Consider the following 24,511-nt stretch of genomic DNA (forward strand, 5'->3'; position numbering starts at 1 on the left):
CATCACTGGCCCCATTTCACAGATAGGGAAACTGAGACCTAGAGAGGCCAAGTAATGTTCTGGAGGTTGCACTGTGAGGAGGGAGGAGAGCCAGGATGCAGGCTCAGGCCCTCTGGATCCAGGTGGACCTTCCCTGGGGCGCTCCCCACCAATGCGGCACATGTCACCTTCCTTCCTGACTGGGGCCACATTTCTACCTTCCCAGCAGCTCTGGGTCCTGCCTGGGGCAGGGTCTCTGTCTCAGTCATCATCGTATCCCGGAGACCCTCTGACTTTGGAGGGCTTGGCTGCTCTCTCCTGTTTTCTTAGAGCCAGCCCTTGTTCCAGAGCTAAATGAGGTTGCCCAGGGAGAAAGAGATGGTGCCAGCACTCGAACCCAGGCCTCTGTTTCAAGCCTAACCCTCCTTCCTCATCACCGCTCCACACTCATGACACCCATAGACGCCAGCCTACTCTCAACGTGGATGAGCTGACTTTTAAAGACCCTTGCCTCTAGGAACGCTTAGAGGTGAGAGTCCCGAACATCTCAGAAATGGAAGGGGCCTCAGATGTGACCTGGACCAACAACTGCCCTCCCTGGTTTCTGCCCAGAGGGTCTCGGGGTCCCTGGCCCCCGAGGACGTGAGGTTCTCACGCATGCACGGATGCTGAGGTTTTTTGGCCAGTTCTGCCTGGAGGCCACGTACCTGGCAGAGCGCGGCCACGGCCTGGGCGGCCCTGACGTCCTCCTCTTCCTCCAGGTCACCCCGCGTCAGCCTCTGCATCTCCAGGACGTCATGAAATGCCTGCAAGTAAAACAGAGGCCGAATCTGCAGAGAGATGCTGATTTGTTTCCCCTGAACAACCTCCCCGAATGACCCTGCCTCGCACGTTGGAAGGATGTTCACCCTTGATTTATACCCAAGGAAACCGAGGCACAGGAATGTCACATGATTTTCATGGCTTGTGAACTGTGGCTGAGGCCGGGACCAGCGAATCCTATTTCCAGGAAAACGAGACTGCACTTTTGTTCATCTATCCAGCAGGAGAAGATGCCACCCTGCCCACCACCGCCTCCCTGCCCTGTCACCCCTGTCTCCTGACCACAACCCCTAGACATCATTTTCTGATTTCAGCTCCTGGGGACCACTATCCAGGTCTTGGGAGGCCCATGCAGCAAAGCCCGAACCCTATCAGGGTGGTCAGTGGCCAGCCGGGCCCCTCTGACCATGTGCTGGCCCATCCTTGAGGAGCCCAACAGAGTGACAGAGAGTCATGTACCAGATGCTCCAAATACAGTCAGAGAGGCACCTGGGGCCCAAGTACGGAGGGTGGACTCCTCGTAGGGGTCAGCAGAAGGGCAAGAGTCCCTGTGAGGGAGACACGTAAGTTGAGCCTTGATGGACAAGGAGGGGTCCTTGAAGGGAAGATGGGAAGCCAATCCAAGCCAAGTTCAGGGAGCAACAGCAGTGGTGACCTGGCAGTCAGAAGCCTTTGGTCTCAGTGGGAGCAGAACAGGAGGGGAGCTGAGAGGGAGGACCAGAAGCCAGAGAGGGAGGGGCTGGGCAAGGGGCCAAAGTCCACGCTCACTCATCAGTCCCTGTTTATTCGGTTGTTTGCCGCCCATTCATTCATTCAATTATCTGTGCTTTTGTGTGCATCATGCATCTGCCCACTGATTCATTTCTTCGTTCATTCACCCATTCCTTCATGTCTTCGTTCATTCACTCATTTGTCATTTCTCCATTTATTCATTCAGTTATGTGTTGCTCTGTGGGTCCTGGAGAAAGAAATGGCAACCCATTCCATTACTCTTGCCTGGAGAATTCCATGGGCAGTGAGGAGCCTGACATGACTGAGCAACTAACACTTTGTGGGTCCATCCATTCATTCATTCGTCCACTTATTCTTTCATTCACTCATGCGTCCATTCAATCCTTCCCTTCTCGGCTCCACGTCTCCTGAGCATCAGTGTGCACCAGCCTGGGCCGAGATCCTGGGTTACAGAGCTGAGGCATCACCGTCTCCACATTCAGAACTCCCCCTGAGCAATGTGACGTTAGGCAGGAGGATCCGGCAATCCCAGAGTAACAGAGATCTGTATGATCCTATCTTTTCACTCTCATTTCAAATGGATCTTCTCAAAGACAGAAGCAGCCCTCACCCCACTTTATGTCAAATCCAAGAAACCCCAGGCATGGGCCCTCAGAGGAGGCTCTACGGGTGAGCAAGAGCACTGGACCAGGGACCCAGGGATGAGAAGACTTGTCCTCCGTCTTTGAGGGTCCCTCTGCTGGCTTCTCACTGGGGGGCGGGGGAGGTAGCCACACTATCATGCTGGCCCCCAGGGAGGACCAGTGTTTATGCTCTGGGCCGAGCCTGAACCCTGATACGGTCCTGCCATCCCCTTGGCAGAGCAGAGACAAGCAAATGCTCATGCAGAGAAATAGGCAGGCCATGGCTGTCCCTAGCTTGGTCTGGTTGAGTCCCAACAGCCCCATTAGGTAGGCGTGATGATTTCTAATGCACAGATGAGGAAGTTGAAGGCCAAGTGGTCAGCGAGACACCGCAGCAGAGGCAATGCTCAAACCCAGGTCCTGCTGCCCCAGCACCCAAATGCTTAACGACCTTGGGCGACAAGCCAGAGACTAACAGCCCCTCCCTCCACACCCATCGACAGGGCACCATGAGGCAGAGTTCTGTCCTCCGAGGACCCCAAGCCCTGGTCCTTCCAGCCTGTGCTGCACCAGTTTGTCTGTTTTCCTTTAAGCAGGGTGACACCTTGCTTCCTGTGCTCCTGGGGGTCCCCTTGTCTTTTATTCCTAGTCAGGCCACGAGCTCTGTCTAGCTTGCCCACCTCTCTGGTCCTTCCTGCTCAGCTCCATGTGCAGGGCCCTCCTCTGACTTGTCACCTGACCCACCGAGGGGCCCCATCCTTGTCTGTAATTGCCTGCCCTGCACCTTCGGACATGCCTGTCCCCTCTGGGGACACTGCCTGGTGACTTCCGTTGTAGGCTGGGCCCTTGTCCGGCACCATTTGTGAGATGCCGTCTCCTCAGACCCTCCCACCGCCTTTCCTTCATCTCAGTGAGGGCGCTGATGCTCGCATCACTGGCTTATAGATGGGGAAGCTATGGATACAGAGCTCAAGCCACTTGGCTAAGGTCCTGAACTGACACATGGGATCCAAGAAGAGACTTTCTGTCTGCCGGATGCCAAAGCCTCTGGCTTCCCCAGCACAGTAACAAGGACTAAGCAGCCCCCATGGCTCCCTTGGATGGCTATGCCTGTGGACCTGGGCATGAGTCGGGAGCAGGTCACCTGGAGGAACTCCTCGGGGTGGGCGGTCAGCTGCCCCGCAGCCAGGAAGCTCCTCCGCTCCTCCTGCTGGGCCAGCGCAAGCCTTGCCATCTCCTCCGCCTGGCGCACCAGCGAGGCCTTGACCAGGTCTTTGCCTCGCTGGACAAACTCTGCAATTGAAACAAAACAAAGAACACTGCAGGTCGCTCGCCTGGCAAAACCTCCACTGGCTGCTTCTTCCAGCACGTGGAGTGTCAGAAACGCTCATTTCTTATTTTTATCATTTAGGTGCTTCCAAAAGGCTGGTGTTAGGAGCTCCTCAGAGTCCCTTGTCATTTTAAGGGACCCATCCCTCGCTCATTCACGGCCCAGGGTTCAGAGCAACATGCGAGGCTTTCACCCTGACCCTGACCTGGAGAGAAACAAAGGGGCGTTTTCCTGGAGAAAAGAGTATATGTGTATGGGGGAGGGGAGGAGGGGGCACAGGGAGGTGCAGGTGACACAGGACAGAGGGCCTGAGTCTGCAGGAAGACAGTGACATTTCAGATTGGAGTCGAGATCCGAAACCCACCAGGGCAAGTTATATCAGCAGAAGAGGAAGTGGGTGGACCAAGGCCAAGGGCCCCTGCGGTGGGGGAAGGTAAACTTGAGGCGAGAGGAAAGTCAAAGTCGCTCAGTCATGTCCGACTTTTGGCGACCCCACGGACTACAGTCCATGGAATTCTCCAGGCCACAATACTGGAGTGGGTAGCTGTTCCCTTCTCCAGGGGATCTTCCCCACCCAGGGATCGAACCCAGGTCTCCTGCATTGCAGGAGGGTTCTTTACCCGCTGAGCCACTAAAAACAACCTCTCGGCCTACCCAGGCCCCTCAGCCTCAGAGGCGCACCAAGCACAACGCTGGGAACTGGGGCCTACCAGTGAGCAGGACCTAGCCTAGCTTTCAAGGTGCTCATGGTCCAGGGAAGACAAGAAATGCGGAAGGAGAAGGAATTGTGCTGATGAGGGCTGGGATGGTGGTGGGGGAGGAGACACAGGCAGCGTGGGACCCCAGAGAAGGCTCCTGAGAGTGGAGACAATGAAGAGCCCAGCCAGATTCTGTTCACTTGGGTTTCGGAGGAGATGCTGGGCAAAGAGGTTGGAGAGGAGGTGAGGGCTGGGTCACAAGGGGCTGCAGCCCTTGGAGACATTGGTTTCAGCATCTCGCCTCCCCCAACTGCCCCACATGTCATACTTCCTTGGGCACTTTTCCCAGTGCCGGCAAGCTTCCCAGGGCTTGACCTGAGAATCTGTTTAGCCTCTAGCACCAAAGGAAAGAGTGCAGCCAGGAGAGACCAGGGTCCTCCGTCCACCCAAGACTGTCTCCTTGTCTCCTCTGTCTTGTTCTATTTCACAGGAGCCCCACCTAGGGGGCTGCTTCACCATCCCAGCCTGGCCACTCCCTCCCACTGGTAAAGCCCTGTCCACCACGTATGGTGACTCCAAGGCCAGATGCATTCAGACTCTATGCCATCCAAACTCCCAGCCACAACAGGTTTCCATGTGGTCACACATGACCACGTGAAACCACAGCACCCAGTGACACAGACATGTGTGGAACAGCCTGGTTGGAGTCCTGAGTCCCAGTCTGGAGAGCCAGCTCTCCAAAGGGCAGTGGGAAGGCACAGCAGAGGGGACAGAGCAATTGCAGAAGGATCAAGCCCATGGCTGCAGTGGAAACTGGTGCTGGAGATTGGACTGTGCCCCCAGAGTGATGAGCTGAAGTCCTAAGCCTCACGCGCCTGCCTTTGGAGGTGGGGCCTATGAAGTTAAATGAGATCCTAGGGATGGGGCCCTAATCACACAGGGTTGGTGCCTTCTAAAAAGAGGAACTCAGGTGAGAAAGCTTGCTCTCTGCCATGTGAAACATGCTGAGAGGGTAGCCATCTGCAAGTCAGAAAACAGGCCCACAGCAGAAATCAAACTGGCTGCACACTGATCTTAAACTTCCAGCCTCCGGAAACGTGAGAAACAAATGTGTGTTGTGTAAGCCACCCAGTCCATGGCATCCTGTTACGGCCGCCCCAGCAGGTAAGACACCCAGAGCCTCCCTGGTCCTACAAGGTCCCCAGAAGCTGCTGGAGACCTTGTTAGGCACACAGATCCCCTGCCATACAGACTTCCTGACCTGGAGAGGCCCCGGCTGTGCTTCCACTCAGGCCGCAGGTGCACACACAGCCTTGGCTCAGTGCTGAGGAGCTCTCCTGCTGAGGGTCCAAGGAGGTGCAGGGGGGGTACCCGCCCTGCAGGTGGAAGACCTGAGTTTCTTCCTGAGGGTCCCACCAGTGGTGTGAGCTGGACTGTCCTGGTGCCCTTGATGTCTTGAGCCCTAACCTGCTCAACTCCCAGGGTCCAGCCCGGGAGCAGCAGCACGTGTGGGAAATAATCATGCCCAGTTCCCATGTGCTTGACCACCGGCCACCTTCGTCCATCTGCAGCTGAGCCAGGCCCTGAGACTCCTGCGGGGCTTCTGGGCTTTGTTCTCTGAGTATTCCAGGGGGGGTCTCTGTCAGCCCGAATCACTGATGATGACAGAGCAGGCAACACTGGACCCTAGGAGGCAGCCCTATTACCTCTGCTTCACGGGAGGACAATCGAGGCTCAGAGACGTTAAGTGACTGGGGATGGCAGCCTGGGCTAGTCTCATGGGAGCTACTCCTGACGCCTGCAAGTGCCACCACCAGCCCTGGCCCCCATGGCACGCAGCACAGCACGGGGTCCCAGGCGCCCAGCCTGGCCTGCTCACTCACCCCTGCTGAAGCCCTCCGCCTCCTCCCAGAAGGCCTTGTGCTGCTGGGTCAGCAGGTCCTCCTTCTCCCGCCCGGACAGCTTCCCCTCGACGGTCAGCAGCTCCAGGCTGCGGGAGATGCCAGCCAGGCGGCACTTGGTCTCCTCCTGGACCTGCAGCTTCAGGAACTCCATCGTTTTGGCCACGTGTGCCCGCCCCAGCGTCCTCTCCAGGGTGTCCTGGGAAAAGCAATATGGAGAGCATCAGGCTGGGACATTCAGAGTCGGTGCTTGGCCACGAGGGTCTGTTAATAGCCACGGGCTCCATCCTGGGGCCCCCGGTTCCCTGTGAGCAGAGCACAGTCGAAGCTCCCACTCTCCTGAGCTTCCTGTGTGCACGTCTCAGATGGGGACAAAGTGGTCCCTCTTGGGGACGTGGTGCGGCCGATGCTGGATGCCGCGCGGAAAGCACCTGGAACACGGTGAGTGTGCCACAGCGGGCTCGCTCGTCTCTGGGGGAAGCTCAATAAATGCACACGACCAAACAGGAAAGTCCACCTCCCTCATCATCATCCCTCCCAGGTTGACAGGGCTTCTGGGAGAAACAGTAAAGGTCACGGGGCTTCCTGGCCTTCGAGCCTCCAGAAACCAGAGTGCTGGGGATTAAAGAGATTCTCCAGGTAAGACTGACGGGGAGGGTGACCCCAGCTGCTAGACTTTAGAACAGGTCCACCAGCCCTACTGGGTTGTCCTTCACTGAGGACACAACCCTTGGAAACGATGCCTCCCCCATGCGGGACATTTCCATCAAGGGCAGAGGCAGGCCCTGCAGGTCTGCATCTAGGGTCCTTCTGTCTCCAAGAGCAGCAGCTCAAGGAAATGTGTAGAATGGGAGCCCAGGCATGGGGTTAGAGTCGCAGGCCCTGTGTTGCAGTGAAAGGACGCCTTTCCCCTCCTGGGGTGGTCCACCTGGCCCCCGGGACTCCATGGCCACGGCCCGAGTTAGCCTCAGCGCCCCTCTCCCCATCATACCAGCACCCCTGCCTTCTCTACATCCCTGCATTTCCTTCCTGCTGGCCTAGAGCCAGGCCCAGCTCAGGCCCTGGTCAATTCCACCTGGGCAACTGCCCTGACTTTACTGGCATCAAACTGCCCCCTCAGCTCCTCCCTGCATGGCAGATGGAAGGGCCTTTCTGGGGTGCAAACATAACTCTAACATCCCCAGGCCCAAACCCTACAATCACTTCCTTCAAAGCAAATCTAAACTCCCAGGCACAGTGGACAAGCCTTCCCGAACCAGGCCTGGCTGGGCCTCCAGCCTGGTCCCACACCTGTCCTTGCTCCGGACTGCCCAGCATGCCTGGCTCTCAGCTCCGCAGGGCCTTTGCACATGCGGGGCCTCCTCCTGGAACACCCTGCCCACGACCTGTCACTCCTCTGCCTGCCCAGGTCCTACTGTGGACTGTGTGGTCGCTTCCTTGGCTTTTCCCCAACCCTTCGGTCCCTCCTCCCAGCTCCACAGCTCCTGTGCCTTGTTTGGACCAAGAACCCTGGATGCAGGGGCCATACCTATCATGCAGCCCTGGGCCTCACTGTTTACTGAGCTGCATTGGTCTGTGTTATAACAACATGTGAACAGGGCCAGGACAGTGATACCCTAGTTACAGATAAGAACGGTGAGGTTTATTCTTGAAGGCCATCAAACTAGCCCAAGGACAGCGGGCTTCCTCCAGTTCAGTTCAGTTCATTTCACTCAGTCATGTCTGACTCTTTGTGACCCCATGGACTGCAGCACGCCAGGCCTCCCTGTCCATCACCAACTCCCAGAGTTTGCTCAAACTCATGTCCATTGAGTCGGTGATGCCATCCAACCATTTCATCCTCTGTCATCCCCTTCTCCTCCCGCCTTTAGCTGGGCTTCCTCCAACTAAATAAATAAGCCTGACAGGCATCAGTGGCCCCATAACCACTAGAGGGTGCAAGAGGATAAGTGCTCCGTGCAGGAGTGGCCAGCAAGCGGTCCCGCCAGGCTCCCAGGGTAGTGGAAGGCGTCCCCCGTCCAGAGCAGCCACCTCTAAGATGGTTCTCTAAGTGAGGCCCCCTGGCTGGGCAGCGACAGTGCACTCTCTGGATTTATATTTGAGGAAAGACAGGCGTGGAGAGAGGTGAGCAGGAACACAGGAGCATAAGATGGGCGGCGGGAGGGGGACAAGGACTTGCACGGGAGGTGCAGGGGCCACTGCTGGCTCTGAGTGTAGCTGGTCCTCAAATGTACCCAGCCTCAAACCTGACTCCAGACCTGCACAGTCTTGGGCACAGTGGATCTGACTTACAGAGTGTATGTGATCATAAAATAAATCAAAATATGTATAGCACTTAAAATAGCGACCAGAAGATAGCAGGTGCTGGTGAATGCAAGCTGCTGTTCCAGTTATCTACAGCAGGTGCCCACCTCTCTCCTGGCATCCTCTTTCTCTTGAACATCCCTAGAGACTGATTCTGATGACCTCTGGGGCCCTTTCTAGGGCTCTTCCACTTCTGATATTCAGCGATGCTATGTGATACGTTCTGACTGCCCAGGCCAGAACACTCAGATGTCACTAGCTTGGGAATTTAAAGTTCTTCTGGAGCTTATCGTCAACAGACTCCATCATACAGAAGCTACTTTTTATTTTTGGTGCATAGGATACAGGCAGAGCCCAGCTGTCCCACTTCTGTACAAACAAAGATTACAGCCTTTTCACACATCATGACAATGATTTGTTTCTATCTCTTTCCCCTGCTGACATGTGACCTGCCAGAATCCAATCACTAGCACATACTGAGCACTCCCACTGGGTCAGGCTCTGTTGTAAAGGCGTTACCTGTTATCCGCTTTCTAACACTCTCAGAGCTGATGCTATTTGGATTCCCATTTTACAGATGATGAAACTGAGTCCCAGAGAGGTTAAGTTACCTGCCCAATGTCGCACGGCTAATAAGAGGCAACTGTGGAATGGGTCAGGATTCTAGCTCAAGTCTGCAGCACGGTTTCTGTAACAGGATGTGGCACACAGTAGGTGCTCATGAAATGCTGACTGAAGGAAGGACCTACTGATAACCTGGAGAAAATTCTTCCCCTTCTTCCTCTCTGGAGTGACTGGCTAATATTTGGGCCAGTGTCAGCTAAGGATACTATTTTTCCCCCCGGCATCAATATCCTGCTGATGGAATAATAATTAAATACAAAGAAAAAAGAGTAAAAGGAAAAAAATCTTTCTCCTTTGATGAGCATTCATATCGGCAGCCTTATCAAATTAAAGTCCAATTCAAAGGGGCTTGGACCGCAAACCAGGAAGTTTGGGGCACAGGCTGAGGGATGTTATTAGACAGTATAGGGGTCCCAGGTGCGTTGCTTGGCTGGTCCCTCTGCTCACTGGGAATGAAATATCTGTGTCTATCTTTCAGCAGTGCAGAGGAGAGAAAAGAAACAACGTGTACATGATAAGCAAAAGCAGAGAAAGTTCTCAAACAGCTCCGTGCAGCTGGGAATTTGTTATAATGCAGACCCTGATTCGGGAGGGGGACAAGATTCTGCATTTCTAACCAGCTCTCAGGCGATGCTGATGCTGCCGGTCTGTGGACCACACTTTGAGGAACAGAGCGGTTTGTGCAGAAGCAGCAGGAACCTCTCGATTCGACAGGACCATCTCCTCTCTGAGGAGCTGAGTCTTTGAGCTGAGGGCAGGGCGGCTGCTGCAGGTTTCTGAGTCAGGTGTGACCTGGGCGGGTGCATGGGTCTGAGCTTATGAGTTCTCAAGGTCAGAGAAAGGGTTAATAGGTGCATAGTGTCCTGGGCTTTACATACAGCCAGGCTAGTCCAAAACTTCCAGGGCAAAACCCCATGGTGACTATGAGTTTCTGAGCATTTCCCAGGGCCCTGCCTGCAGCAACTCCTGGGATGGAATTTTTTTTATCAGTAATCAAAGCTCAGAGGGGTTAAGTAACTGATTCAAGATCACACAGCTTCAACTGGGTAAGCTTAGATTTAAAGTTGGATTTGGATTTGTGGATTCCTCTGAACCAGTGGTTGGTATTCCCAGTTACACATGAGAATCGTTGGGGCAGGGGGTTTAAAACTGGCAATGCCAGAACCTTCACTTCAGACCAATCAGACTGGATTTCTGTGCAAAAGGCCTGGGGCACAGGCATTATTTTAAGCTCCCTTGGTGATGATACATGGGGCCATCAGGAGAGCTACGCAAAGCTCCATCCACCAGTGGGCGTCAATTTTGATTGCTCATTGTGGTCAGCTGGAACCTTAAAAATCCTAGACTGATTAAGTCAGAATCTCTGGGAGAGGGACCCATCTTGGATTTAAACAGCAGTACTTTTTCAACCTCCTCAGATAACCTCAATGTGCAGCCAGAATTGAGAACCAATGTTCCAGGCTGTAGTGACATGGAGCTGGCAGGCTTTTCTATTAATGGAATGGACGGATGGATGAATGGATGGATGGATGAATGGATGGAGAGATGTACAGATCTCTGTGACTGATGGACAGATGGACAGATGGATGGATAGACAGATGGATAGATAAATGCCTGATGGATGGATAGATGGACAAATGGATGCACTGCTTTTCTCTGGCTTCTGTATCCCCATCTACAGTACACGGGTGTGGAACTTAATTATCCCTGCAGCCCTCCAAGCTTCTGATTCCATATATCTAGTCTGAATATCACGTTCCCTCCCTGCCCCTTCCAGTATTACCAGAGCCTGCAAATCCTGAGAATCACGCAACAGCCCTTCAGCTGCAATCATTCTTTCTGTCAGAGTCATCATGAGCTGTCGGGCTTTGGAGCTGGAACACTTAAACTGGTCCACCAGAAAGTGCTGGATGTTTTCCATCTGTTTCCAGAAAGCTTCCATCTGTGAAATGAGAATGAGAAGCAAGAGGTGGGGGAGAGAAAACTTATTTAAGAAAGGTATAAAGCTGTCTGGTTCAGGCTTGAGCATTACTATTCACCCCTTATCACAAACTCAGATTCTAAACACTTCCACAAGTCGGAGCAAGTTATCTTGGCAACAATCACATTCTCCAGAAGTTCCTCCTCGTTCTTTTGTGAGTGCCAGTCAGTTTCAAGGCAGCTTTTCAGCAAACACCAGTGTATGGCTGATAAGGAAGGAAAACACAATGAGATTCCCCAGCTTAAGCAGCTGAAAGACAGCTGCTTAAGAAAAACAGCCTGTGATTGCTGCCTGGGATGGGGAGGGGAGGGGAGGGGCTCATGAAATTCAACAGTGTCCTCCTGGAAGCTTCCGGATCTTTAAAAGGGATTAAATCCATCCTGGAAATAAAAGCATGGATGGCCATTTAAATATTAATTATTGCCCTAAAAGTACAAAAGAACAGTATGGCAGAGACGATGATAACCATAAAAACATTTTGCTTTCCAATCTTTTCCCCTTTCCTCAACCTTGGGCTTCCCTGGTGGCTCAGACTGTAAAGAATCTGCCTGCAATGCAGGTGACCTGGGTTGGGAGGGGAGGTTGCCCTGGAGGTTGCCCTGGAGGAGGGCACGGCAACCCAGTCCAGTATTCTTGCTTGGAGAATTCCATGGACAGGGGAGCCTGGTGGGCTACAGTCCATTGGGTCACAAAGGGTCATACACGACTGAGCAACTAACACTTTTCTCCCCATCTTACTGAGAGCAGAGCAGGAAATCTCCAAGTGGTTTAGTGTTGAGGGCTAAATTTTTGTCACTGCAGCCTCCCAGAGCTCAAAGAATGACATCTGGAGTCATAACAACTTTTCTTTATGGCATGCAGGTTATATGCCAGGCTCCACGTGTCACACATCTCATTTCTAGATAAAATATGTATTGGAAGGACAAGAAACAGGCTCAGGTAGTTAGGTCACTGGCCAAGAGTCAAGAGGAAGAGGGGGATTGGATTCAGGTCCCTTCAGCTCCCACGGCGGTGGTTTTCTCTAGCTTGGCTCCACCCCTCAGATGCCAAGATGGACATTTCTCGCTCAGCAGCACATGGGAGAGTCAGAGCTTAGTGGTATCAGAAGTCCATGCTGATCTTGCTGCTATGGGTACAGACAGATGGAGACCTGAAACTCTGAGTCAATCAAACCAGCCATCTCTCCTGGGCATGGCCAGGAGAAAGCCTAGACCTGTAAGAACTGGCACCTCTTTGAAAATTTTGTCTCCCATCTCCCGGGCCTCATGGTAGCTCAGCAGACCCTTTATAGACCCCCGCCACCTCCTCACTCACATTCACACCCTGCTCTTGCCCTTCTCATCCCATCAGATGACCTCCTTTCCAACCGCTATCCCAGAAGGTGGACTCAATTCAGTTCAGTCACTCAGTCGTGTCCGACTCTTTGCAACCCCATGAACTGCAGCACACCTGGCCTCCCTGTCCGTCACCAACTCCCGCAGTTTACTCAGACTCACGTTGATTGAGTCGGTGATGCCATCCAAGCATCTACAACAGAGGATGAAGGTGGACTATCATCTGTGAATTCCCGCACATCTGGAAACAGAGTTCTACGTCCCAGAAGAGGCAGCTCTGCATCTTCTCTTCCTATCTCAGAGAACCAGGATGCCCACTCTATTGTTCTGAAAAACTCATAATTCCCTTAGCATTCATGACATGATTTTCTCCTGGTTCTTCAAGGTCTAGACTCTGCTTCTTGTTTTGATTCTTCTTGAATCTTGCTCCTTCAATGCTCGCAGGATCCAAGATTTGGCATAAGGCTTTTTACTACCCCTTCTACATGCACTTCTGGACCACAGGCATCTCTGTTATTGGATGATACCAATTTTGTTGTTCAGCCGCTCAGTTGTATCCAGCTCTTTGGACCCCCTGGACTGCAGCATGCCAGGCTTCCCGGTACTCCTGGGCCAGGGGCATCTCCATTATTGGATGCTGCCAATATGTTAGAGAATCTGCTGAGAACTATCAATCCTCTGCTTGAAATGGTCAGACAAGGACAAGATGTTCCACTGCTCTGGGGAGACCACGGACCGCTGGAATCTGGGTTAAGCACCCTCCCTGAGCTTTCTCATCTCGGACATCCTTGTTCTCCATGTGCTCCTACTTACCTGAGCTCAGTGGAGACGCTCCATCTCCAGGCATCTCCAACTCAAGGTATCAAGCCACATTCAGCATTTTCCCTCCTGACTTCCTGTCATACTGGGGTCTTTATTTCCATAGACCTGACGCTCTACACCCTCTTCTTCCCACCATCACCTCCTCAGACACAACCCTCTCAGCTCTCCCACTTTTTCTTACCTCTCCATCCCTACTGCAAATGCTTTCCTGAAATTCCTACTGGATTAGCCCCCAAACTCCTAACGACCCTCTGTTCAGCAGCCTAAGCAGTGCTTCTAAAACAGAATGAACCAAGCCACCCTCTGCCACTTCAGTGACTCCCATCTCCTTGGCATGAGATGAAAGCCCTCAGGGAAGACCTCTGGCTTTATCTTGCTCAGCCTGCTTCCTGCCCTGGCTCCCTTCTCTGCCCACCCACTGGACAGCATCCATCCACACTTCCCCCAAAACCTCATCATGGCTCTTTCTTCTATTCAGACTTTCCTAACTCTAGAGAGTAAAATGAATTGCTCCATGCACTGTACCTCAGGCTTCCCATATATCCATCTATCATGGTCCCTGTAAGCCACAAAGTCCTCACCTGCTCACCTATTGGTACCCCCACCAGACTGGCCTGAGCATCTTCCCACAAGGGCCAGGTCTAAGTTCATTGTAAATTTCTAGTGTCCAGCATAACACCTGGGTGCCAAGGAAATATTTGTTTAATTCAGAATATGTGAACAGTGGGTAGTAGAATGTCAAAGCAAAAAAGAGAATTTGAGGGAAGCCATCCTCTTGAGGATGATTGAGCCATCCTCATAGTTCAATCCATAAAGAATCTGCCTGCAATTCAGGAGACCTGGGTTCAATTCCTGGGTTGGGAAGATCCCCTGGAGAAGGAAATGGCAACCTACTCCAGTAGTCTTGCCTGGAGAATCCCATGGACAGAGGAGCCTGGCAGGCTACAGTCCATGGAATTGCAAGAGTTGGACACAACTTAGTGACTAAACCATTCATCCTCTTTGGAATTTAAAACATGCTTTTGTTAGTGATGCCTGGAGTTTGAGCAGTTAGCAGCTGGCATCTGCTCTAACCCACAGGGCAGTAATGTCACAGAGGGTTAGGGCGATATTTGCTTTGAATGATAAAAAGATCCATCTAAAATTTAAACAAGGAGAATTCATTAAAGGAAAAAAAACCAGACTCCCTCAGTAAATCTTGGCCCCTTAATTATACCTTCTCTATCGCTTAACTTCAGAAACAGGATCCTTGGCTCCAGGGTATATTTAATACTCAAATACAATAGAGAATTTGAGTATTAAACATGCTTCTAGGTACCAGCTCTTTAATCTTGCCAAATGAACTGTCCCAGAAACCATGCTTTTTATAGGGGAAAGAAAATCCACCACATACATTAGCTATTAGCTGCTCAGAATATTCTCTTTCCTTCTTTTCCACATCTGCCAGGGTGATGTATTCGGAGTCACCGCCACCCAACATCTCTGTGTTTGACAGCTTGACCTGAAGTCTCTTTTCTAATTCCTCCAAATCCTGGAAAAAAAAAAGAAAAAGACAAAGAAAATGTATCTTAAATTCTAGAGAAGAAATGCTTTTAATTTTTTACCACATTACCATAAAAAATTTCTTATGATAATTAATGCTCTGGGTATTGTCCTACTGAAGGATTGATGAAAAAAATCTATTTTTCTCATTAAATGTACAGCCTCAGGAATAATGGATTATGTATTTTCTTCTGTATTTTCCTCACCCTCCCCCAAAATAGGCCATACTTTAAAAACAATGAAAAGTATCTTCCAATCTTGATGAAGTTCCAGGAACATGTCATGGTACTCTGGAGTGTTGGGATGGAATATTTCCTCTCCACTCCTCTGGTTTCCATGGGGAAGGATTACTTAGTACACCCCAGGGAGGAAGTGATATGTATTTGATTGGTGGTTCAAAAGCAGGAAGTGAGCACAGTGCCTAGCTTGCCCAGCCTCATCCTCTTTGGGACAGACCATTCAGGGGAGGCCACCACCCTGGTGTGGCTTCAGTCTAGAGTGAGCTGGGAAGCAAGGGTCCCTCTTGTGTGTGGGGAGGTCTGAGGTGGCCCAGCTTTGCCAGTAAGTGATTTAGGTAAGCAATTTAGTTAATCCTGGATTCAGCGTTAGGAAGCCATGATTGCTATATATCTAAGTCACACCCTGCAAGCAGGTTCCTCTCAGTAATTAAGCTGACATTTGTATATATGTCTCCCCAACACTCTCTTAATTAAATCAGATCTTAGAAGGAAAAGGAGAAGTCTATGTATGGAGTCTTTCAAAACCCCACATAGAATGTGGGTGGCAGTTCTGTTTTCTCCAGACCTGTGTTCACTGACATGAAATCAACACTGGTGTGGGTTCAGGTTCATTAGGAAAACTGCTGTTGATTGTCCAAGTGGAAGTCATATGTGGCTTCTAATTCTCTACAGTAACTCTACCAGAAAGAAATGAGGGTTCCTTTCTAGCTGAGGAAACTCATCCATGGGAAGTTGAGATATCTTGTCCAAAGTTCCCCAGTAGGAAGTGGTATGCTAGGTTAGGTCCCTTAGGCCCATGGACTCCAGAGACCCACTCTTCCAACTGCATGCATTATCTGCTTCTCTCCAAAGCAGCTGCCATTTCTGGGTACTTCTCATCCTCATACAGAGGTTCTAAGGCTGCTGTCAATATTAAAGGAAAGAATGCATTTAAAGTCCTCAGACAGATGACATTCAGTGAATAGTAGCCACTATAATAATTAAAATGCTCTGTAAGTGGTAGAGGTGAGATTTGATCCCAGACCTGCAGACACCAAAGCTCTTATTCTTGCTATATGACATATGACATTGTTTCATTACTCATATAACTGCAAGTATCACCACATAATCAATATTTTTTGTTGTTGGAGAGTCATTTAGACTCATTGAACCTCAACTTCCTCAGCTGTAAACAAAAATAATGATGGCCACTCACAGGGCTGCTGTGAAGATTACATGTAAAGCCCTGTGTGCACTGCCTGATGATCACAATGGTGGTGGTACCCAGGATGATGACAAGAAAAATGAAGATGGTCTGCCTTTTCCTTGGGAGGTAGTGATGGATCCTCCCACATGGAATCCAGAGGAATGAAGACAAAACATTCTTTACCAGTCTCCCGAACCTCATGGTGGTGGTGCTAAGGATGACAATGGTGACCGTGATGAAGATAATGGTGATGGCAGCAGTGAGGGTGATGACAATGATGGAGTGATGATGATGAGGATGATGGTGGAGGGGGTGATGGTCACGGTGATGAAGATGATAATGACGCAGATGATGCTGGTGATGGGAGTAATAAGAGTGATGTCAACACGGTGGTGGTGATGATGAAATGTTGGTAGTGCTTTTGGAAATGAGGAGAAGCATGGTGATGGTGGTGGTGCTGACAGTGATAAGAATGACAATGAAGATAATGATAACGGTGGTGATGGTCATCATAAGAATGATTATGACAATAACAAAGATGGTGCTGGTGATGGTGACATTGATGATAGTGATGCTATTATTATGATAATAATGGCAATGATATTGATGATGATGGCAAAGATCATATAATCAGTGTCTAGCTGCTACTGAGTGTTCATTGGAAGGACTGATGTTGAAGCTGAAACTCCAATACTTTGGCCACCTGATGTGAAGAGGTGACTCATTTGAAAAGACCCTGATGCTGAATAAGATTGAAGGCAGGAGGAGAAGGGGACGACAGAGGATGAGATGGTTGGATGGCATCACCAACTCAATGGGCATGAATTTGGGTAAACCCTGGGAGTTGGTGATGGACAGGGAGGCCTGGCATGCTATAGTCCATGGGGTCACAAAGAGTCAGACATGACTGAGCGACTGAACTGAACTGAGCTGCTACTTTGCTACATGTCTCATACACAACTCTCTTCTCCTTTCTGTAATCCCGTAGGACAGGAATTACTATCCCATGGCACAAATGAAAAACCTAGCATTCTGAGAGTTTGTGAAAGACAGACCATGGTATCAACCTCTACTGCCCTGATTCATTTTGCTGTGCATAAAACAATATAAAGGTTGTATAGAAGGCGAGAAGAATGCAAAGTGGTGTTAAGAGTTGTAACTAATAAACCAAGTATATATTTTAAAATTCCCCCAAACTGTACAGAAAATAACATCAATAGTGGTTCTCTTTGAGTACTGGATATGACTGACATTCTTTTTTCCTACTTCCAATATCTTTCCACATTTTAATAATATATATTGTTATCTTTATATTTATACCTATAGCTTTATATACCATTATATTGTGTTGAAAACTGTATGTTGTAATAAAGTATTTTTATACATAAAAGATACTTTCCTATGATATTATGTTTTATATATCTTAATAAACTATTTTTAAGTTACTTTGCAATATAGCTTGAAGACTTACATTTTCTTGCTTTGAAAGAATCTTCTGGTATAATTCATCATCAGACTTCTTTTTAGGGAGAAGGTCAAGGAGGCACATTTTAAAAATTTGAATAAACATCTATTGCCAAAAAGGGAAACAAAACAAGAAAGATTTAAACAATGGTATCTTCACCCTTCCTTCCTTTTTCTCCTACCACCTTCTTTCTCCACTTCCCCCCATAATTTTTGCTCTAGGAAAAGACCATCAGATTTAAAACCATGACAGTGGTCTATAATGAACTGTGTTTTCATGAAGCTTCTAAAGAAAAATGCCTCATCTCTCCCGCACATATTTATAAGGAGCCTACTCCTTGGGAAACCCCCCACTTTCCCCATTTCCATGAGTGAAGAAAACAGACAAGGAAAAGGGGGAGTTGCTTCTCTGTGGAAACAATCAGAAGAACACTTGTAAGAAATTAAGATGTGTAAAGTCGTCCACTCCGGCTCCCTGTCTCAATGGATGGAGGTGTCCTTTAAATCAAGGACCCTCCATAGGCAGGGACACCTTGGCAAGTCCAAGGGTGCTGTCTTCACAGTTTGTTTAGTCATTCGCCGATTGTAGGGCATCTGAGTCTTTCCCGTCTGGGGTTATTCTGAATAAAGCTGCTATGAACATTCACATAGAGACTTTTGAGTGAACATAAGTTTTTCTGGGATGAATGTCCAAGAGTACAGTTGCTGGTTCTTCTGCTAACTGCATGTTCAATTTTATGAAAAACTGCCTGTTTTCTGGAGTGGGCTTTTATACTCCTACCAGCAATGTATTAGTGATCCAGGTTCATCACATCCTCACCAGCATTTGGTGTTGCTGCTGTTTTTATTTTAGCCATCTTGATAGGTATGCAGTCACATCTCATGTGGTTTTAATTTGCATTTCCCTATTGTGGGGAAAGGAGAAGGCAATGGCAACCCACTCCAGTGTTCTTGCCTGGAGAATCCCAGGGACGGGGGAGCCTAGTAGGCTGCAGTCCATGGGGTCGCACAGAGTCAGACACGACTGAAGCGACTTAGCAGCAGTAGCAGCAGCATTGTGGGGAAACAGTGGAAACAGTGTCAGACTTTATTTTTGGGCTCCAAAATCACTGCAGATGGTGACTGCAGCCATGAAATTAAAAGACGCTTACTCCTTGGAAGGAAAGTTATGACCAACCTAGACAGACACGACTGAGTGACTGATCTGATCTGATCTGATTGTCACCCTGCTTATTTAACTTCTACGCAGAGTACATCATGAGAAACACTGGGCTGGAGGAAGCACAAGCTGGAATCAAGATTGCCAGGAGAAATATCAATCACCTCAGATATGCAGATGACACCACCCTTATGGCAGAAAGTGAAGAAAAACTAAAAAGCCTCTTGATGAAAGTGAAAGAGGAGAGTGAAAAAGTTGGCTTAAAGCTCAACATTCAGAAAACGAAGATCATGGCATCTGGTCCCATCACTTCATGGGAAATAGATGGGGAAACAGTGGAAACAGTGTCAGACTTTATTTTTGGGGCTCCAAAATCACTACAGATGGTGATTGTGGCCATGAAATTAAAAGACACTTACTCCTTGGAAGGAAAGTTATGACCAACCTAGATAGAATATTCAAAAGCAGAGACATTACTTTGCCAACAAAGGTCCATCTAGTCAAGGCTATGGTTTTTCCAGTAGTCATGTATGGATGTGAGAGTTGGACTGTGAAGAAAGCTGAGTGCCGAAGAATTGATGATTTTTAACTGTGGTGTTGGAAAAGACTCTTGACAGTCCCTTGGACTGCAAGGAGATCCAACCAGTCAATCCTAAAGGAGATCAGTCCTGGGATTTTTTTGGAAGGAATGATGCTAAAGCTGAAACTCCAGTACTTTGGCCATCATGAAAAGAGTTGACTCGTTGGAAAAGACTCTGATGCTGGGAGGGACTAGGGGCAGGAGAAGAAGGAGACAACAGAGGATGAGATAGGTGGATGGCATCACCGACTCGATGGATGTGAGTTTGAGTGAAGTCTGAGAGTTGGTGATGGACAGGGAGGCCTGGCGTGCTGCAGTTCATGGGGTCGCAAAGAGTCGGACATGACTGAGTGAACTGAACTGAACTGAACTGAATGGCTTAAGGGAATGACAGAGGATGAGATGGTTGAATCGCATCACTGACTCAGTGGACATGAGTTTGAGCAAGCTTCAGTGATGGTGAAGGACAGGGAAGCTTGATGTGCCGCAGACCACAAGGCCACAAAGAGTAGGTCACGACTGAATGACTTAACAACAACAATGGCTTAATGATGTTGAACATCTTTTCATGTGCTTCTATGTGTGTTTACCTGTCAGCCGTATATTCTTTTTGGTGAAATATCTGTTCATGTATTTTGCCCATGTTCCAATTGGATTCTTTATTATTTCTATTGAGGCTTGAGAGTTCCTTATATATTGTAGGTACTGCTGCTGCTGCTGCTGCTGTTAAATCGCTTCAGTTGTGTCCAACTCTGTGCAACCCTATAGATGGCAGCCCATCAGGCTCCCCCGTCCCTGGGATTCTCCAGGCAAGACCACTGGAGTGGGTTGCCATTTCATTCTCCATTGCTAGTTCTTTTTTAGAATGTGGTTTGCAAAATATTGCCTCAGTGTTTTCATCCTCTCAACAGGGTATTTTGCAGAGCAGAAGTTTATTTTGATGAGTTTCAATTTATTAGTTTTCCCTTTTATGGATCATAATATCAGTGTTAATCTAAGAACCCTTTGTTTAGATCCCAAAGATCTTCCTCCTTTTTTTAAAAAAAGATTTACAGTTTTATACTTTAAAGTACATGAGCCATTTTTAGTTAATTTTTGCATGAGGTATGAGGTTTAGCTTGAGGTTCATTTTGGTTTACTTATGAATACTCAACTGCAGGTAATTCATTGAAAAGATTAACATTCCTCCACTGAACTGCCTTACACCTCTGTCAAAGGTCAGTTAGACATATTTATAAAGCAAGGCATCTTTTGTTTTTGAGAAGTAATTGACATAACCAGCTTTGTTCTTTCTGAAGATTGCTTTGGCTATTTGGGGGTCTCATGTGTCCATACAAATTTTAGGATTTTTGTTGTTGTTCTATTTGAAAAATACCATTCAGATTTTGATAGGGACTGCACTGAATCTGTAGATTGCTTTCAGTAATACAGATATTTTAACAATAGTAATTCTTTCAATACATGAGCACGGAATATCTTTCCATTTATTTGTGTCTGCCTTGATTTCTTTCATCAAAGTCTTAAGTTTTCAGTATACAGGACTTTCACCTCCTTGGTTAAATTTATTCCTTGGTATCTTATTCTTTTTGATGCAATTGTAAATGGGATTGTTTTCTTAACTTCTCTTCCTGTTGGTTTGTTTTTCGTGTATAGAAACAGGGCAGATTTTTGTATGTTGATTTTGTACCCTGCAACTTCATGGAATTCATTAGTTCTAATAGTTTTCTGTAAAGTCTTTTCTATGTATAAAATCAGGTATTTTGAAAAGAGTCTTTACTTCTTCCTTTCCATTTTGGATTCTGTTTATTTCTTTTTTTTGTCTAACTTCCCTAGAAATTCCAGTACAATGGTGGATAAAAGTGGCAAGAGTGGGCGTACGTGTATTGTTCCCGATCTTAGAGGCAAAGTTTTTAGCTTCTCACTGTTGAGTATGATGTTAGTTGTGGGTTTGTCATGTATGGCCTTTATTACATTAAGGTACATTCTCTCCATGCCTACTTTGTTGAGAGATTTTATCATAAATACATGTTGAATTTTGTTAAGTGCTTTTTCTGCTTTGAGATGATCATATGATCTTTATCCTTCATTTTGTTAATGTGGTGTATCATGTTGATTGATTTGTGGATGTTGAACCTTCCTTGCATTTCTGGACTAAATCCCACTTAATTATGGTGTTAAAAAGTGAAAGTGTTAGTTGCTCAGTCCTGTCTGATTCTTTGTGACTCCAGGGACTGGGGCCGGCCAGGCTTCTCTGTCCATAGAATTCTCAAAGCAAGACTACTGGAGTGGGTAGCCATTCCCTTTTCCAGGGGATATTCCTGATCCAAGGTTTGAACCTGGGTCTCCTGCACTGCACGCAGATTCTTTACCATCTGAGCCACCAGGGAAGCTATAACCCTTTCAATCTGCTGCTAAATTTGATTTGCTAATATTCTGTTGAGAATTTTTGCATCTGTTTTTACCTGAGATGGCAGTCTGTATTTTTTTTTTCCCAGGAATCTATCTGGTTTTGGTATCAGGGAAATGCTGGCCTAGTGAAATGAGTTTGGAAGCATCCCATCCTCTTCAGTATTTTGGAAGAGTTTGAGAAGGGTAGGTATTAAATCTTCTTTAAGTGTTTGGTAGAATTTACCAGTGAAGCCATTGATCCTTCTTTTTTGATCAGGAGATTTGTCAATTTTGTTTATCTTTTAAAAGAACCAGACATTGCTTCGTTGATCTTTTCAATGCTTACTTTTTTAGTCTCTATTTCATTTATTTCCACTGTGAACTTTGTTATTTTCCTTCCTTCTACTAACTCTGGGCTTCTCTTTTTCTTCTTCTAGTTCCTACAGGTGTAAAGTTAGATTGTTCATCTGAGATTTTTCTTATTTTCTGAGGTAAGCCTGGATGGCTATGAATTTCCCCCTAGGAACTGCTTACGCTGCATTCCACAGATTTTGGTAAGTTTTATTTCCACTTTTATTTGTCTCAAAATAGTTTTCAATTTCTCCTTTGATTTCTTCATTGATTCATTGGTTGTTCAGTAGCACATTATTTAATATTCACGTATTTGTGATTTTCCCAGTTTTCTTCCTGTACGGGTATCCCTAGTGTTATTGAACTCTGCTTTAACCGCACTTTGCAGACATTTCATTTTTATAAATCAAAGGTACCAACCATGTGTTGAGCAAGTATTTCATCATCACTTTTCTAGCAGCATTACCTCACTTTGTGGCTCTGTGTCACATTTGGGTAAGTCTTGCAATATTTCAAATCCTCCACCAGCAAAAAGATTACACTTTGCTGAAGGCACAGATGATGGTCAGCATTTTCAAATAGCAAACTATTTTAAAATTAAGATTGCATATTGTTCTCTTAGATATGCATTGCACACTTAATAGACAACAGTACAGTGTAACTATAACTTTCATATGCACTGGGAAACCAAAAGCTCACGTGACTCACTTTATTATGATATTCACTTTACTGCAGTCATTTGAAACCAAACCCGCAACGTCTCCAACGTACGCCTATAACTGATTTCTGGTTTCGTACCACTGTGGCTGGAAAAGATGCTTGATATGAGTTTGCCCCTAAATTTATTGGGACTTCTTTTGTGGCCTCATTATGCTTGCCAATACTAATAAGCTCTAAGAAGATAAAAGTTGGCCTGGCTTTTTACCCACTGAAGTCTAAGGCTATGTAAAGTAACATTCTTTTCTCAGGATGTCCATCTCAAATCTATTTTCTTTTTGACCCCAAACCGAAACAGTAATGTTTATTGGTTTTGTCCCACTTCCTTAAATTTTAAAAACTTTTTCAATTTAGAATAATTATGGACTTAGAGGAAGGTGCAAGAACAGTAGAGTTCTGTGTGCTTTACCCCCAGGTCTGCTATTTTACATCACTGTGGTATTAATATCATATCAAACCTGGAAATCGACATAGGTCCAGTACAGTTAACCGACCTTACTCATTTTCTATTCATTTTTGCAGGCTTTCATTTGTGTGTGTATGTGTGTTTGTGGTTTTATGCAATTTACCTCATGTATTCCTGTGTACTTCCCAGATGGCTCAGTGGTAAAGAATCTACTTGCCAATATCTAGTTTCAGTCCCTGGGTTGGGAAGATTCCCTGGAGAAGGAAATGGCAACCTACTCCAGTAGTCTTGCCTGGGAAATCCCATGAACAGAGGAGTTTGGTATGCTACAGTCCATGGGGTTGCAAAAGAGTCTGCCACGATTTAGTGACTGAACAATTGATTCCTATAACCACTGCCACAAACAAGATAGACAATCTTCCAGCACCAGGAGAAACCCCCGGTCCTACTGCTCATCTGACAGTAGCCACCCCCTTCCCACAGACCCTAATCTATTTTCGTCTCTGCCATTCTGCTCTTAAAGATGCTCTTAAAAACTCCTAGACAAGTCCAGCACCCTGTCTTCCTCAAGGGCTGCCAGGGAGCTCTAAGCTTCTGGTCTGAGTCACTTCTGAAATCTGACTTGTGATAACAAATCTCTACCAGAGGAACAAAATTTGAAGTCTTTGTATAACACGGCTCTCTCCTCCTCCCTGTGTTTCTCTAGGTCCTCACACCTGAAGACACGCCCTGCAGAGAATGAAAGGCCAGGCTTAGAAAGCACTTCTCCCAGCATGATGTTGATTTCAGCCAGACACATTTCTACTGAGCACCTACTCTATGCAGGGCATTGTTCTGGGCTCTGAGGATACACAGGCTTTGTACTCAAACAAACCTCATTTGGGTTCTGACTCTGCCATTTACCAGCTATGTGATTTTGGGCAACTAATTGACATCTCTGAGCCTCAGGTTCTTCATGAGTAAAACAGCAGTAAGGTTTCCATGAGATCAGACATTTAAAGTGTTTAGCCTAGCAGAGTATCAGTGCTTCTTAAACACTGCTGTAATGATGCTGGTTACACATCCCCAAAGAGCCCAGAGCTTTGCCCACAGAGACTTTTCTTTTCTATGTGTTTTTTTAATTTTCTTTTATTTTTAACTGGAGGATAATTACTTTATAATATTGTGCTGGCTTCTGCCAAACACCAACATGAATCAGCCATAGATATATGTATCCACAGAGACTTTTCAAAGTGGGACAACTTAACTCCATAATTCCATAGAGTAAGAGCTGGAAGTATATTATTTTCACACCTATCCTAAAGTGGCCCAGAGAGGGAAAGTAACTTA

General features: G+C 47.6%; 1 protein-coding gene across 6 annotated transcripts in view; it reads right to left on the minus strand.

Moving 5' to 3' along the window:
- Window positions 1-24,511, minus strand: part of EVC (EvC ciliary complex subunit 1) — a 99,569-nt gene that overhangs the window by 54,892 nt on the left and 20,166 nt on the right. For all 6 annotated transcript variants that reach the window (XR_009737113.1, XM_061420786.1, XM_061420784.1 and 3 more), the window contains exons 6-11: window positions 17,589-17,687; window positions 14,544-14,681; window positions 10,797-10,955; window positions 6,068-6,284; window positions 3,301-3,449; window positions 687-785 (exon numbers count right to left, since the gene is read on the minus strand). Coding sequence is in view for 5 of the 6 variants with exons in the window: in XM_061420786.1 (XP_061276770.1) it covers window positions 687-785; window positions 3,301-3,449; window positions 6,068-6,284; window positions 10,797-10,955; window positions 14,544-14,681; window positions 17,589-17,687 (861 nt within the window). In the remaining variant the exon portion in view is untranslated. The remainder of the gene's footprint in view (window positions 1-686; window positions 786-3,300; window positions 3,450-6,067; window positions 6,285-10,796; window positions 10,956-14,543; window positions 14,682-17,588; window positions 17,688-24,511) is intronic.

The sequence above is a fragment of the Bos javanicus genome, chromosome 6 (genome assembly GCF_032452875.1).
Source record: "Bos javanicus breed banteng chromosome 6, ARS-OSU_banteng_1.0, whole genome shotgun sequence".
NCBI lineage: Eukaryota > Metazoa > Chordata > Mammalia > Artiodactyla > Bovidae > Bos > Bos javanicus.